This window comes from Microtus oregoni, unplaced genomic scaffold, assembly GCF_018167655.1.
Source record: "Microtus oregoni isolate MIOR12 unplaced genomic scaffold, Mior012 000006F_ref0000085, whole genome shotgun sequence".
Classification (NCBI taxonomy): Eukaryota; Metazoa; Chordata; class Mammalia; order Rodentia; family Cricetidae; genus Microtus; species Microtus oregoni.
In genome coordinates this window covers 11074739-11091561 of record NW_024543065.1, presented here as the reverse complement: position 1 = coordinate 11091561, position 16823 = coordinate 11074739, and the positions used below count along the sequence as shown (strand labels likewise).

The 16823-nt window shown below is 37.2% G+C and overlaps 1 protein-coding gene across 5 annotated transcripts in view; it reads right to left on the bottom strand.

Moving 5' to 3' along the window:
• Nucleotides 1-1204: 1204 nt before the first annotated feature.
• The window catches only part of Echdc1 (ethylmalonyl-CoA decarboxylase 1), a 31478-nt gene continuing 15859 nt past the window's right edge, over nucleotides 1205-16823 (bottom strand). For all 5 annotated transcript variants that reach the window (XM_041653476.1, XM_041653477.1, XM_041653474.1 and 2 more), the window contains 3 exons: nucleotides 16680-16732; nucleotides 16327-16407; nucleotides 1205-2385 (listed from right to left, as the gene is read on the bottom strand). In XM_041653476.1, coding sequence (XP_041509410.1) covers nucleotides 1977-2385; nucleotides 16327-16407; nucleotides 16680-16732 — 543 coding nt within the window. In that variant the 3' untranslated portion in view covers nucleotides 1205-1976. The remainder of the gene's footprint in view (nucleotides 2386-16326; nucleotides 16408-16679; nucleotides 16733-16823) is intronic.

The window sequence follows — 16823 nt, the reverse complement described above, 5'->3', positions numbered from 1 at the left end:
TCTCTGTTGAAATTTATTTAATGTGAGGAATTGGGGTGTTAACATTTGAGAGCTGTTCAGTAATAACACAGTTTTCTTGACATCTGTTTATAGTGTATTTTTTTTTAAGTCTTTAGTTCTTTTGGCCAGTGTGTATCTGTGCATTCATGGCCATCATCTGACTCTTGCACTACCTTATTTTTCTGCATGGATTGGTATAAAATCATTACTAAAATTTGGCACCTGTGAGATATTTGATATCGTTGAGCAGGAAGTTTAATGTGGAAAATAGATGTGAATTCGGGATTTAAAAATAGATGACTAACAACTACTTTTAGTTGGTCTTACTGAGATAGGAAGGTAAGCAGCAGCTAATAGGTTGTCTCACAACCTGTAACACACTTCGTGGCGTTCCTTTCCATAGGGTTTGCTGTCTTGTCCTTGTACCTTGAGGTTTCTTAGTCTGCATTTTCCTTTTTGATTAAAAAAACTTTATAATTTAATAAATACTAGAATTTATCAAAAATAATGTTTCTTCTTTTGAGTGTGGAAAAGGGATGGGGGTACTTTGGTATTTGTGGCTAAAGAGCTTTTAAAAGGTGGGGTTTGAATTGATTGAATGCTGCTCAAATTGTCCCTACTCAGAAGTCTGATGTCTTCCTAAGAGAATGTGTACAGAGAAGGTATCTATGGCATTGTGTTTGGAATAAACAGATGATGTGGAAAAAGACCCAAAGGCTATGAGATTAAAATTTCTCAAGCAGCTAATAACATTAATTTTACGTTTCTTGTATCAGTCTCTATCAGTGGTATTAATGTCTGGGTTACACAAGCATGAAGTTATAGATCAAATAAGCCCACTTTCTATTGCTTGGCAAGGTAGAAAGTATTGGTGAATACAAAAGTAGGAAGAATTTGTCTCTGGAAAAATCATGTCTGTTTTCTTTAAAATGTGAGATCATGTGGGTACATACTTCTAAATTCCCTTTATTAGGACTAGCAAGTTAGCTGAGTGCTAAAACAACAAAAAATAGTCACTACTTTGAGTGTTTTTTACCGCTTGTTGAAACAGATTGGAAAAACAGTTCTTAGAGAAACAGTTTAAAGAAGTGAATTCTGGGATGACGTAATGCTTCGATTACATGTTTTGATTAAATTTAGTATTAAAAGACAGCCACACAAGAATTAAATATTATTCAAGAAATAAATCTGGCAAAAATGAAAGTTAGCTTCACAGATCTTTAATAGTTTCAGTTATAAACCCCATTGACAATATTGTTTTACCATTGGCTGAAGAAGTCCAGAGAACAATGCAAAGCTACTTTGTACAGCCAGTGAGTGCTTGCTCTGTGTACTGGCTTTCACTGTTCATTGGTTCATTTGAAATATGGTTTAAAAAGACCAACTAAAGCTCCAAACTCAGCAAAAAGTGTACGTTTTTTTCAATGAAGGGCCATTTCCCACCAATAAGTACCCTTAAGTCTACAGAGCAGAAATGACTACTTTATTCCTCCTTGATGTTTGCTTCATATGAAAACTTTACTGAGGTCTTTTTATTTTGTTTTTGTAAATTAAATCAACTTTAAGAAAGAACAAAATGGCCAGACACAATAGTATATACTAGCATTTGGAAGGTAGTGGCAGAGGCATTAGAAATTCAAGGCCACCCTGGCTACATGACAGGTATAACACCATGCCTTAATATTTAGATGAATAAGTATGTCACCAAGGATAAGCTTAAAGTTAGGCTTTCTGTTTGAGAATTGATCCTTGGTTCTAGGATAAGAATTACTATAGGAATGTACAAATTGGTAAAAAAAAAATGATTTAAGTGAATGTTAAAGAAAAACCAACAAATTGAGATATAGAAAACACCACCGAAACCAAATAAACATATTAACAGTCAGCGTCAAGTGTTCTGCTCACTTTAAACGTCACTTCACTTCCACCATGTTCTCACTGCAGCTTTAGCTTGTAGTACACCCACACCTTAGAAACTATTTAGTATGTTTCTCTCTCTTAGCAATAGCGTCTAAGTTTGCAGGGCCACCCCACAGTGTTCCTAAAACATCTCTTTCATTCTGTAGCGCTTCCTCTAAGTACAGCTCTCTGCCTGAACAGACAGACTTTTTTAACCCTCTAATGACTTCTGAAGGCCCACTGACAAATTGCTCTAGCCACTCTTCGGCCTCTTTGAGAGCCTTAGCTTCATCAGAAGACTGTAAGACCTCATCAGCCAAGCCTAGATTTACAGCTTTCTGGGAGTCCACTTTGAGGGTCCCACTTAACACTTTGAGAGCTTGTCTGCTACCGATGATTTCAACCAGCCTGCTGGCACCACCCCAGCTTGGAACTATACCCATCTCCTTGTGGACAAATCTGATCACACTCTCTGCAGTCATTAACCTGTGAAGACAAAAAGGGAAAACTGTAACTAATGTATATACCACAACCACAAAGCAGTAAGTGCTCCTGGGCTAAGAAAATTGGTCTTTTTAGGCACATATTAAAACACTGTTGGAAAATGTTCCCAACTAGAATTTAATTCACCATGTACTATTCAGCAAACATTTGCTTTTGAAAATAACATTTTCAAAATAACAGCTTTTCCAAACTTAAGAACTCAGCCTTCACAGTTAAGGAACTTTATGTTAACAAATTCTTAGAATAACTGAGATAGACACTCTCATTTTATGGTTGAATAAGCATGCACCAGGGCTTGGCCCCAGAGAGTTGGTGTCTTGGCACAAACCAAAGACTGAAGCAGGAGCAGGAATAGCAGTAAGGAAGATGGCAGTGGCTTGGGTTGCACTGACAGCAGTAAGCTCCTGCAGAAGGAGTTATATCCCCCACTAGTGTTTTCCTGATCAGGGTAATTCATGAAGAGAATAATAAGTGGAAGTTAATGTAGTTATTTGTGCCTGTGGGAAAAGCATCTGCTAGTGTTTACACACCTTCACCGGACTATAAAGTGCTCAGTGTTTGGAAAGTGTGTGTGCACTGTTTTTGTTGCATGCAAAAAAACAACAGAAGATTATTACGTTAGAAGCTAATCTGACCTGTCAAATTACAACTTAATTTTTTTTCTTAGACATAATAGTCTTCACAACTATTCACTATAAGAAAAGCTGAAGTGACTTCCCTTTCCAATACATTGTAAATTCAACTGTGGATGCCTTAGTTCTCTTGGTATCAAGGCTCTCAGACTGCAGCCTGACCTTCAATCATGAAACACTGCAGTGGAAGATTTTTGCAAAAGCCTACTAACCCACTGGAAAACATTCTCAGAGAGATGAGTTTCCACCAAGAATATGCCACAATGATGAACAGTTACTTCAAACAGTCAACTAATATAGAAATTCCATAATTTAAAAAATTTAAAATTTAAAGAAAATTCCATAGTTTAAAAAAAGCAAAAATAAAGCTTTTAAATGGGTATGAGGCACAGCAAGTTATTATGTCAAAAGAATCTTAACCTAACCCTTAAATTGGAATCTGCCAAAAATTTGGGAAGGAGTTACACTCAAAATATATAATAGTTATGAAAATACAAATGATTGTTACTCTTTAGCCCAGTCTTAGACTGACTTAATATGCCAGTTTTTAAACTAAATTCTGGAATTGGCATGTGTTGGTTTAACTATTAGCACAGCTGAGAAAGTGATGATGTGAGGAATAAATTCATTTAGAACTGAATAAAAATTAGACAGTAGTTATCAGTATAATATAGATGATGTTATATGAGTTATTACAGTAGCCATCCATGTGTTGTTATAACCTAGGCAACCATCCAAAATAATATATTTTGTCTTCTCTTTATTTGCAAGGTCAATTATATATGCTTGTTTAAAAAGTTTTATGACATTCATTTTTCATATACACATGTGGGCACATATTCCATGGGTTATCTATGGAGGTCAGCTGGTTCTCTCTTTTTTACCAACGAGTCGTGAGGATGGGAAGGGTGGTTGCCAGATTCGGTGGGAAGTGCCTTTACCCACCCAGCCATCTTACTATTCCAAGTATGTGCCTTCCTGAATCCTATTTTACAGCTAACAAATCCTCAAGTAATCTTTGTAAAAGTATGCATTATAATCTGACATACATTCTTTATAAATGACATAGCTAGTATATGCTTGTGTTGACATACCTTTTAGTATGTAGTAAACGTAATTTTAAAACTCCACTGGGAAAACAAAGTATCTCAACAATGAGATATACATAGCTCTCAGCAGGAAACCTTTCACAAGATCCTTCATTAGCCTCACAGAATTAAACTATAAAATTTCAAAGGTTGGAAAATATAATTCAAGAGGAAATGATCCAGTCAATAAGATAATATCTCAAAATGGGAACTGCTTCATCATCTCCCAGGATTATACAGTAATACTAGAGTTCATGAGTGACATGGTATCACCTGGGATCCTTATTACTAGGGAGAATCTGTGAACCCAGACTTAGCCCTTGTAATTATAAAATCATAATATTAAATTTATAAAACTATTATAAATTCCCTTATAAGAGTTCAAGTGCATATGACATAACGGAGAGGAAAGGATGTTTCTTACTATTTGGATGGAACAATCATAGGGAAAAAACATCTACCGCTGGGTGAAGACTATTTGTGTGTATGTGCACACACACCACAGCACACACGCACAGGTCTCCAAACAGTTTGGGAGAGGTGCTTCTCCCCTTCTGCCATGTGGGACCCAGGAATTGAATTCAGGCACGTTTGCCTGCTGAGCAGGGGATGCCAGATCACTTGTTAACTGCAGGAAAGGCTTTGCTGTGCTCCTACTGCTTTCCAACGAGGGAAACCTAAGTTTCTGGGTTAGCAAACATATTCAAGAACCTTTTTTTTTTTTTTTTTTTTTTTTTTGGTTTTTCGAGACAGGGTTTCTCTGTGGTTTTTGGAGCCTGTCCTGGAACTAGCTCTGTAAACCAGGCTGGTCTCGAACTCACAGAGATCCGCCTGCCTCTGCCTCCCGAGTGCTGGGATTAAAGGCGTGCGCCACCACCGCCTGGCTCAAGAACCTTTTTAAACAAACTTAAACTCCACTAAACAGGGAAGCTGGAGTTTAGAAATGTTCATTGATGAAGAAAGGTACTTATAGAAAGGTACCTGAAATATGTGTTGAATTGGAAGACTGCAGAGCCTTCCTGTGCAGTACAAGGAACCACAGCCACTGGGTGGCTGGAAATCCTAACATGGACTCTCTGGCTGAACATCGCACCTCATACAGTGCAGTTAAGGAATGGGACATACAGACAGAGAAAGAGGAATATTTAGACCCTAAAAAGTTATTTAGTCTATTTTGGCCCGAGTCTGTTTGTCTATAAATAGTACCCATTCAATAGTACTTATACCATAGAACCAAATGTATTCTTATATGATAAATACTTAGAACATATACTTTATAAATAATAACAGAGGAACTGTATGCTTTATTTAAAAACTATACTGTATTACATTATATTTTATTCAGACATAAAGTTGTATGTTTTATAGTCTAACACATAAGCAGCTTTGTGTATTAGCTTTTACTATGGTTTGATATGGAAGAGTCTTCTGTTTTGTGTTGATTTCATTGGTTAAATAAAGAAACTGCCTTGGCCCTTTAATAGGACAGAAAATTAGGTAGGCAGAGTAGACAAAACAGAATGCTGGGAGAAAGAAGCCAAGTCAGGCAGTCGCCATAGCTCTCCTCTCCAAGATGGACACAGGTTAAGATCCTTGCTGGTAAGACACCACCTCGTGGTGGTACACTCATTAGAAATGGGTTAATCAAGATGTGAGAATTAGCCAATAAGAGGCTGGGACTAATGGGCCAGGCAGTGTTTAAAAGAATACAATTTGTGAGTTGTTATTTGGGTATAAAACTAGCCGTGTGGGAGCTGGGCGGGAACGCAGCCCACAGCTCCTTCTACAATGGTTTAGTAGTCCCTAAGCAGGTCAGCACAGTCACAGTGTGTCTTCTAGAATTCTAAATTGTTTCCTCATCTAATATTACATCATCCTTAGTGCATTCAAAATTAAAGCAACTGTATTTACACAGTGAAACCTAGTAAGTCAGTACTTCTCAACATGTGGGTGACCTTTTTGGAGATCAAGTGACCCTTTGACAGAAATTTCCTAAGACCATCAGAAAACACAGATATTTACATTATGATTCATAACAATAGCTAAGTTACGGAATAATTTTATGGTTGTGGGTCCCCACAACATAAGGAACTATATTAGAGGGTCACAGCATTAGGAAGGTTGAGAACCACTGCAGTAAATGGTAGTGTGCAGTCTGCCCTTCAGTAGTAATTACATGAATGGCGACAATAAGAAACATTTATGTTTTTGTCTTTCTAAATAATGAAAAACAATTCTTTGTCTTACAAGACATAGAGGATTCAAACTGTGAAAGAAAGAAAAACAGATATGTCTTTAAAGTTTCTTAAGGGAAATTAGGCAATAAAAGTAACAACATAATATTTAAAGATTTTAAAGCAGTGATATTGTAAAGGTTAAAGTGAAACAGGGCAGAATGTATGAGTAGTGTATTTTCTTTAAGGAAAATCCGTTAAGAACTAATATTAACATGCTAATATTCATTTAACTTTTGATACAACCTTCTAGAGTTTATTCTCATGAGATAGGATTAAAATACTAAAAAGAATACTAAGTTACTCTTTATAGTCTGCATTTTCAAAACATAAAATGTGGAGGCTGGGAGACAGCTTAGTATATAAAGTAATTGAGTTTGGATACTGAAGCCCACAAAAAGCTGGGCACAGCAGCATTTATCTATAACCCCAAAGCTGGAGGACAAGGACAAGTTGATTCCAGGGGATTGCTGGCCAGCCATAGTAGTAAAAGAGGCCTTATCTCTAAAGTTCAGATGGAGAGGAGCAGAGGAAGATTCAACACTGAGCTATCTTCCACATGTGTGCACTTGGACTGTAGGAACTGAGAAATGCAGGCCCATTTCTCAACATTGTCTGGTGGTGAGAGAATTTGAGAGACTAACAGGCATAATTTGCACCTTCCAACACAGGAGGTGGTCATCTGGCCTTTTTGAAGTTAAGTAAACTCAGGGCCATCCTGAGGTGGTCAGGATATGCTAATGTGATTCTGCTTCTTCCATTGTAACTATTGCAACTATGGGGAGGAGGAGGTGTTTTTTGCCTGTGTGACAAAGTGTTGACCAAGTAATTTGACTTGAGTCATCTTGATACCTAGGCAACAGAATGTTAATGAAGGCTTTTGTTACCTGCTCCCCCAGTTTACTTTCATATAAAAGCTGAGGAAAAATAAATAGGGGGTATGTGGAGGGGTGTTCGGGGTCTGAATAATCCCTGAAACTCCCTCCTGATACTGTCATGTGATTTGTGTCTTTATTTTCCCACACCATTGTCTATATTCTGTCAATTATGTTTTAAATAAACGCTGATTGACCAGTAACCAGACAGAAAGTAGAGGCGGGACAATGAGAACAAGAGCATTCTGGGGAGGAAGAAGACAATTCTTACGCAGTTCTGTCCAGACACTGAAGAAGGAATATGTGGCCTGCCCCACTGAAAAAGGTACTGAGCCATGTGGCTAACATATACTAGAATAATGAGCTAATATAAGTTATAAGAGTTAATAAGAAGCCTGAGCTAATGGGCCAATCAGTTTATAAAATATAGACCTCTGTGTGATTTCTTTGGAGCTAAACAGCTGTGGGACCTGATAGGAGGACAGAAACCAGGCAGGACAGAAACCCTCTCAACACACCTTTATCTTGGTGAGGAGTGTTTTTTGTTGAGGCCGGTCCTCAACAATGGACAAACATGTACATACAGACACCCCTCCCAAAACAAAAGAAAAAAATTAAACATTGAATACATCCATGTTTTCCACGTAAAATCACATCAAACGAAAAATACTGACTATTCTAAGTAACTAAAGCACACATTTGACTATCTTCTTTAGTCCAGAGGGGAAATAAACAAAAACACAATGCAGAAAAAAAAAAAAAAACAATCAAAGTAGCGATGCTTTAAAAAAATGGAATTTTGTGAATGGCATGGGAAATTCCTTGTATCATTCATACCACCTTTCTATAAGTTTGTATATAATTTAAATGCTTACGTGCTTTTGATTATCAAAAGTAGTTATGAAGCTGAACTCTGAGCACTGAGCAATGCCCGTTTTTACTTCACAAAAGTCTGTGTGTGTGTGTGTGTGTGTGTGTGTGTGTGTGTACATGCATGTAGACATGAGCACATGTGTTGTGTATGCCAGAGATCAGGTATCATTCCCAAGAAACCATCATGAGACAGTTGTTCACTAGGATCTGGACCTGACTCATTAGGCTAGACTGGCTGCCCAGTGAGCCCTAGGGGCAGGCAGAGATGGTTTCCATATCCCCAGCTCTGGTCCAAATATGCACTACTAGCCTAGCTGTGTATGGAGAAGCCAGCGATTAAACTTGGCTCTTAATGCTCATACAGTAAGCAGTTTACAACTGGGTTATTTTCCTAGGACCCAAGTCTTTTTTCTTTTTCTTTAATTATTACTATCATTTTTTTTTTTTGAGGCAGGGTTTCTCTGCATAGCTCTGGCTATCATGGAACTAACTCCATAGACCTGGCTGACCTTGAACTCAGGAAACTCACAGAGATCTACCTGCCTCTGTCTCCACTGCTGGGATCAAAGGTGTGCACCACTACATCTACCTTTTTTTTAAAGGCTATTTTTTCTTGGAAAGAATCAGAAGAAAATTTTGATTTAAGCTAGTGTTTCTGACCCGTGCACACACTAAATCTTTTATCAACTGGTGATTGTGGGGTGGGGAAAAGGGGTATTGTTCATATTAAACTATTTCGATCTGTCAAAGAATTTTTCCCCTGGAGAGAAGAGTGCTTGGATGAAAATGTCAGTTGCATGAATTTTAGGCAATTACTGGAAAAGTTAAAAGGGGCCAACATACACACTTTAGGTAGGAACTTCCCTTTTTTAGTACAAAGCTGTGAAAGCTTTTGCTTTGCAGATACCAATTAAAATACTTTATCACAGAGATAACTGGTAAGGCACTGAAAAAAATCAACTAGCATGACTTTCCTTTCTATATAGAACACAGCTAGCCCCAAATGCTATAGATATTTTCTCTAAACATATATACTAACTAGAAAGTCTAATTGAATGAAATACAGTTAAAAGATTAAGACCATTAATAAAATAGACCAATTTTAACTGTATAATCAAATTCCCAATATTACTACTCTTCTACAGCAATTATTAAGTAAGATAAAAACTGTTATAGAGAGCTCCTAAGCACTGTACAGACAAAGGAAGAGTCAGCGCTCAGCAGACAGAACAGAATGACATGACTTCAGCGGGCCATTAGGAAGAGCACGCACTATCAACTGAAAAAGTGTTCTCTTCTGGGCCTTTACATTTAATATTTTTAGACTGTGTTTGACCACAGATTGTATTGCAAATACCCAAATAGTATCTGCAAAGCAGCTTTCACAGCTTTCTACTAAAAAGGGAAGTTCCTGTGTAAAGTGTGTATTTCAACCCCCTTTAACTTACTTAACTTCCCTGGTAATTGCCTGGAATTCATGCAGCTGACATTTTCATTCAGGCACGCTTCCCTCCAGGGGAAAAGTGCTTTGGCAGACTGAAATAACTTAGTATGATAACAAAACCACGAAATTCTGATTTGGGAGGATGGATACTATAATTGGCTGAGACTAAATGCTTTAACAAATAATAAATACATAGTACTAGGAAACATTTCTAGAAACCTAAGACATACATATTTTGCAGATGGGTATACCTGGCATGTATAAGTGCTAAAAATGTTCAATTCGTGACGAGGTGACTTCCATGAACATGAGCTTTCACTGGAAAGCAGTTCAAAAAAGCATCAGCTACATTACTATGCACATCTGCTAGGAGAGACATACAATCAATATCACAACAAATATTTAGCAAGATTCGAATAGGCATTAAATCTAAAATGACAGAGTATATCAAAGATAAAGTTGTCTTTGATGGTTTTATCTGATATTTTTCCTTTCATTCCAAATCCTAACTATTCCAAATTATGGAGAAGAAAATTCATGTGAAAGATGATTCGAATCTAGCACATGGTTGAAGAAGAGCACCAGATATAACATTAAAGGATTTTTATTTTCTACAGCAAACATTGATAAACTCTTAAGTGTGTTCTTTTGTAGGAATATTAAGTATATCAGTATGTTTGCATACAGCTTAGAACTCTTTAAGTATATTTTATATTTCTATAATTACATAATTTAACTTTATACTCTACACTTGAATTTCTGGGTAAAATAAAGAAATCAAGCATTTATCAGCTTATATATAAAGCAATTCCTACCTAGTCTCACATCACCCACAAAGCCAGTGTGACTTCCTGGAAGGACAAAAATGCAGCAACCTCATGCAGTCTGAAGTCCTGACAGCAGAGGGTGCTATGATAGAACTTCTTTTCTTCATTGGATCCATGAATCCACTCACACTGGTTTTCAGAGTCTGAGATCTTGGTAAATCAGTCTCCTACATCAAAACAACTTTATAAAGTTTCCAAGTAATAAATAAAACTGTTAACTGAAAGAAGTCCTTAATCACCAAATGAGAAACAAGAAGTTTCTTATTCAAGAGTTTGCTGAATCTTCTCTCACACTTTTTCTATTATTCTACATCATTTATAAGAAGTTAAAATAGGAAAACATGTATTACAGATATTTAGTTTATAACACTGGAAGTCACAAAAGGTGTTGTGATAATATTAAATGTATTAAATTAGCCCTGCATGCAGTCAGATTTTGTGGTGAAGAGGGGAAGGGGGGTTCAAAGATGTTGCCAGGCACCTACTTTTGACTGAGTCATGGTTCCCTAGGTACTGATTTTGTAACCAATCATGAGACAGAACGTTTATGTTTGATATACACAGAACAAAAATGTTAGATGGTCTTATCAAAACTTAGTTTCTAAACTAGCCAAACAACACACAACGGAATAAATAAATCTATGCCATAGAAATTCCCTGTTAGGAAAATTTTCATCTGCATTTATGACGTTAAATAACATTTTATAAACTCCACAGAGTTGCTGTGTGGAATCTGTGATAGTTACTTTTCTCATTGTGGTGGTAAATTCCTGACAAGAAAGAAATGGAGGAAGGAAGGCTTTATTCTGGCTCACAGTTTACAAGAGTGCACACTATCATGTCAAGGAAAGCCTGGCATCAGGAGTACGAAGGTGCTTTCCATGATGGTGAGGAAGGTAAGGCACTGGGAATGGGAGGGTACAGTCAGTCTATCATAGGAAGGTAAGGCACTGGGAATAGGAGGGTGCAGTCAGTCTATCATAGGAAGGTAAGGCACTGGGAATGGGAGGGTGCAGTCAGTCTATCATAGGAAGGTAAGGCACTGGGAATAGGAGGGTGCAGTCAGTCTATCATAGGAAGGTAAGGCATTGGGAATAGGAGGGTACAGTCAGTCTATCATAGGAAGGAAAGGCATTGGGAATGGGAGGGTGCAGTCAGTCTATCATAGGAAGGAAAGGCATTGGGAATGGGGAAGGATGCAGTCTATCATAGGAAGGAAGGTAAGGCACTGGGAATAGGAGGGTGCAGTCAGTCTATCATAGGAAGGAAAGGCATTGGGAATAGGAGGGTACAGTCTATCATAGGAAGGAAAGGCATTGGGAATGGGGAAGGATGCAGTCTATCATAGGAAGGAAGGTAAGGCACTGGGAATAGGAGGGTGCAGTCAGTCTATCATAGGAAGGAAAGGCATTGGGAATGGGGAAGGATGCAGTCTATCATAGGGAGGAAGGTAAGGCATTGGGAATGGGAGGGTGCACTCCTTCATCGGGAGGAAGGTATAACACCAGGAGTGGGAAAGTAGCTCTGCACACTGCATGCACACTTAGGAGACAGAAAGCTGTGAGTCCTGGTGCTTGGCATGCATGCCCCTTTTAATACAGTCCAGAGCCTCAGCCCAGGAAACAGTGCTGCCCACAGTTAGGGTGGATCTTCCAACCTCTATGAACCTAATTTAGGTAATCCCTCATGGACATGCCCAGTGATTCGTCTCTGAAATGACTCTAGATCCTGTCAAGTTGACAATCAGCATAATTGTACCTAAATATTCTTTCTGGTGAAAATAATTAGCACAGCAATTTACTTTCACTATGTGTACTTATTTAAATGATAATTGACTAAAGAAAAAATATAGTAATTGTGCCGTTACAATGCATTGAAGCAAAATAAATATGTCCAAAGACCAGGACACAAGAATTAGATGTTCAGTGTAATATCCTAATATCTTACATGAATTGGTTTATTATTTGATGGAAGGCTATGACCACTTTAAGACGCATTACTGTTAATTCAAAACTAAAAGAAACTGATTTCTCTTTGTCTGTCTCTCTCTTCCCCTCCCCTCAATGTGTGCATGTTTGTGGGAGGTCAACAGAAGTAAAAAATTATTACACAATCTACAAATGAGGCAGTGAGAAAAGACAGAAAGAACAAACAGAATCAAGTGATTAGAAAATAATATTAAGATGGTAGACTGGGGGGCAGGAGAGAGAGTGCAATGGTAAAGAGCAGCTTCTGCTTTTAGAGCGGACCCAGGCTCAGTTCCCAGCACTGACATGGTGGCTCAGTTACCAATAACTCCACTTTCAGGGGATCCAATACCCTCTTTTGCCCTCTTGAGAGCACCGTGTGGTACATATATACATGTAGGCAAAACACTAATGCATATAATAAATAACTTTTTTAAAAGATGGCAGACTGAAATGAAATAGTATCAATAACAACAATGAACATAAAATAGTACAAATCTGCCCTTTAAAAGGCAGACGCTGCAACAATGATAAAAAACATATGCTCTTAAGTCTGGCCTTGTGTACAGGTAACTAAACCTAGTTTCCTGAGAAACCAGGGCAAAAGTAGGAACAACTTCAATACTTCCCTGAGTGACTAGGTAAGACCCCATCTTAAAATTAAAAATACAAAAAGGCAAGGGATTTAGCTCAATGGTAGGTGGATTGCCCAATGTTTCCATGGATTCAGTACCTTGTACCATGAAAAATAGAAAGAATTATGCTCCTAATTATGTGATCTACTATAATTTATGTTCAGTTCAACATCAGGAATACATAAAAGAACAGAAAAGTTAACCACAAATAGGTAAGGGTGGCTATATATCTTTATCACACAAAATAGATTCTTGATTGAATTCCAGACCAGGGAAAAATATTAAAATATGTAACTGAAAAAAATTGAATGACATTTACAGATTAGTTAAAAATATTTCATCTCTGAATTTTCTGATCTGTAATTATAACCTGAAGATCTGTTACTAGGATCCAAGGAGACTAAGTAGAAGTTTTCAGACATTTGTAAATATTTTTAAAAAACTAAAAATACTTAAAAAACTAAAAATTTCTGCTCCCTGAAAACCAAGTGTGGGGAGGTACGATCCTGTAATCCCAACACTTGGGAGGATGAAGTGAAAGGAATCCTAGTTCAGATGCATTTGCCTAGAAAAGTCCTATATCAAATAACAATAAAAACCCAGTATCATGATGCTAATAAGAAAAGAAAGCAAGACATGGTCTGATGGTGAATCATAGGTTTCACATTTGTGACTATGAATGAGAGAAGTGAAGCAAACAAGAGAACTGAGGAAATACAGAAAACAGGCACAGGGAATCAAGACGAGATGGATGCTACGGCCAGTGAGCATGACGAAGAAGACGAGGCAGATGAAAGCGGGGCGAAGTCTGCACTTCATCCCTGGGACCCTCCATCTGGAGGAGAAAAGCAGATACTATCTCTTACTTTGCTCAAATATTAATTGAAGGTGAATGAAGATTTTAAGGCCTGAGACTTTACAACTCCTAAGGGAAACCACTTCAAGATACAGGCACAGCCAATGTTCTCCTGAATACCACATCAGTGGCCTGGGAAGTGGCAAAAACGAACGAGTAGGACTGGATTAAATACAAAAGCTCTGTAATGCAAAGGATGGAGCTATAAGGATGAAAAAACAACTCACAGAACAGAATGAAATCTTCCCCAGCTATTCATCTGTCCGACAGGAGACTGGTAATCCAAAACACACAGAGAACTCAAAATTATTCTTCCCCAAATAATAATCCAACCAATAAATGAACAAAGAAAAGTGGACAATTTTCAAAGTAAGTATAAATGGCCAATAAGCGCATAAAAGACTATGTTCAACATTCAGTAACTGCTAGGAAATGGAAATGGAAACTACATGAAGATCTCGCCTCCCCTAGTCAGACTGCTCTCACCAAGTCACAGAGACCCGCGAGGACGACAGCAGGGGTGAGATGGCAGCTTGTACCGCCACTGCGAAAATGCACAGAGCTTCCTCCAGAAACTCAAAGCAGACCTACCCTTGATCAGTCATACGCACTGTTCCTGTCAAAGTTAATATACAGTAGAGACCTGCATACCCATGCTTATTGTAGCACTATTTACAAGTGTAAAAAAAAAAATGTTCCACATCTTAACTGTGGTGGTTACACAGGTATATGCATCATCAAAATACCTTTACACTGCACAATTTGGCTACATACAATTTATATCTGAATATAAGATTATTTCAAAAACTTTTATAACTCTGATATTCAAAATGCTATTTATCAGAGCAGAAGGGTCATGTCCTTAGCTTCAGAAACTGAGCCAAAATTTGACTGAAACTTTTCTCTTAATGTATATGCCAAGATTTTGAAAGATGAAGTGTACATAATGAGTAGAAAAGAAGGAATAAGCACATTTAGACACAGTGGTTTTGGGAGTTGGAGAAATGGTTAGGCAGTTAACAGCGCTTATTGTTCTTAATGAGAATGTGAGTGCGATTCCCAGCACCCACGTCACAGTTCGGAACGTCTTTGACTCTACTTCCGGGAGATCTGATGCCTTATGACCCTGTGGGCACAGGTGCACACACAAGGAAGAAAAAAATTCACACAAAAAAGATAAATCCCTTTTTTAAAAGTAAATTTTTAAAAATATATATTATGTGGGCAGGGTTTTAGAAGCTGAAACTATCTTCTGTTTAATATTATACCAAATCATTCTATAAGTAAATATATAAGTAAATTCTATAAATATGTAAACTGTATTGCTATAAATACTTTTAAAAAACATATAATGAAATCAAGATTAGTCCTACAGCAGAAAGCATGCCAAACAAAAGAAACAGTTTTAAAGTATGACAGATTATTATTTTATTGACATTTCTGCTAAAAAAAATAAAGTGGTAATATTAGGTAATACTAAGACTCAAAATAATATTTGGTGAGCACTAAGGGTGAACATTATAGTATAACCTATATACTCATGACCTCATTGAAATGTATCTAAATATTTATGGGAGAGATAAAAAGTTAACACAGTTGCTTCCTCAAGTCAGACAGATAAAGCGGCACACAGAGTGAAGATCAGCAGATGTGCAGCCAGCATTCAGGACTTGCGGCCCTCCCGTTTTAGCCCCAGTTACAATACACATACCAGTTTTGAACACTTAAAAGGATCGAGTGTATTTTTAAAAATAAAGCACCTAACTTTCTTGCAAACACAGTTCTCTGCCATGACTCAAAGCCCCAGGGACTCCTCAAAGCTGTCAATACACAACAGTTCAATGTGATACTGTCTTACTCCATGTTTATGGATTTCAGGACACGCATACAACAGAATACAGAGGTTTGCTCAGAATACAGAGTGGTTCCTTGGGACAGTAGTAAGAAGGCAGCCTCAAGCATGGGCAGATTTTATGGCCTCTGTACCCACATAGTTATGGAGAGCTGGAAATCATCTTAAGGGGGAAAAACTACAAGCTCCCAGAATTTCCTGCATTTTTTGTTCTCTCATTTATAAAGTCGATGGTGGAGACTTGACCTCAGAAAGGAATGGATCTCAGAAAACCTCTTGAAGACAGCCACAGGGGAATCTTTACGTCCACTCTCTTCTATGTAAATGCTCTTCAGTTGTTTACTCCTTTTGAATAATTCTCTTGAATTTTAAGAGTTTCATATATTTCACTGACTTTCCTTCTTAGGACCTTTGCTAATATAGATTAAGTCACTGGGTTTTGTTGTTTTTTAAAAATGGCTTATAATTGAACAATAGTAACTGTATTAAACTAAAAATTATGTACTTAAATAACTGATAAAAAGAAAATAGTCTTTAATTGATTATCTTGTTTAAGAATATATGAAATATTGAAATTAAGGCTAAACTACATTCATGCATGTGCTAAATGTGTTTATGCTTACAGCAATTTTTACCTTACCTGAAATCACACGCTGTGGTAAATTCTGCTCCTCCACCCATTGCCCAGCCTTGAACCAGAGCAACGCTTATTAATGGTAGTCTGTATATTGAAGAAAAATGGATGTGAATAATTCTAACGGAAGTGTTCATTTATATACATCATTTTAAGGTCTTCAACATTTCGCAGTATTAGCAATAAGAACCATCAAGGGTAGTGTGACTCCTTGAACGTGTGGCATAAAGAAATAGTCCATTATTACAACAGACACAGTTTGAAGCTCAGCTAACCTTTTTAAATGTACAAGTAATGAAATAATAAATTACTAAACCCGGTGTTCTAAAAATCTTATTTTTAAAAGAAAGATACGTTACCTCATTAATCTTGTTAAGGTGTTCTGCATGAACATAGATAAGGCCACTCCATTCTTTGAATAAAAATAAACATAAACACAAATAAATATTACATATATAAGGAATATTTTTTAAATTCAGAGTTTGAAAGGAAACAAAGTCAAA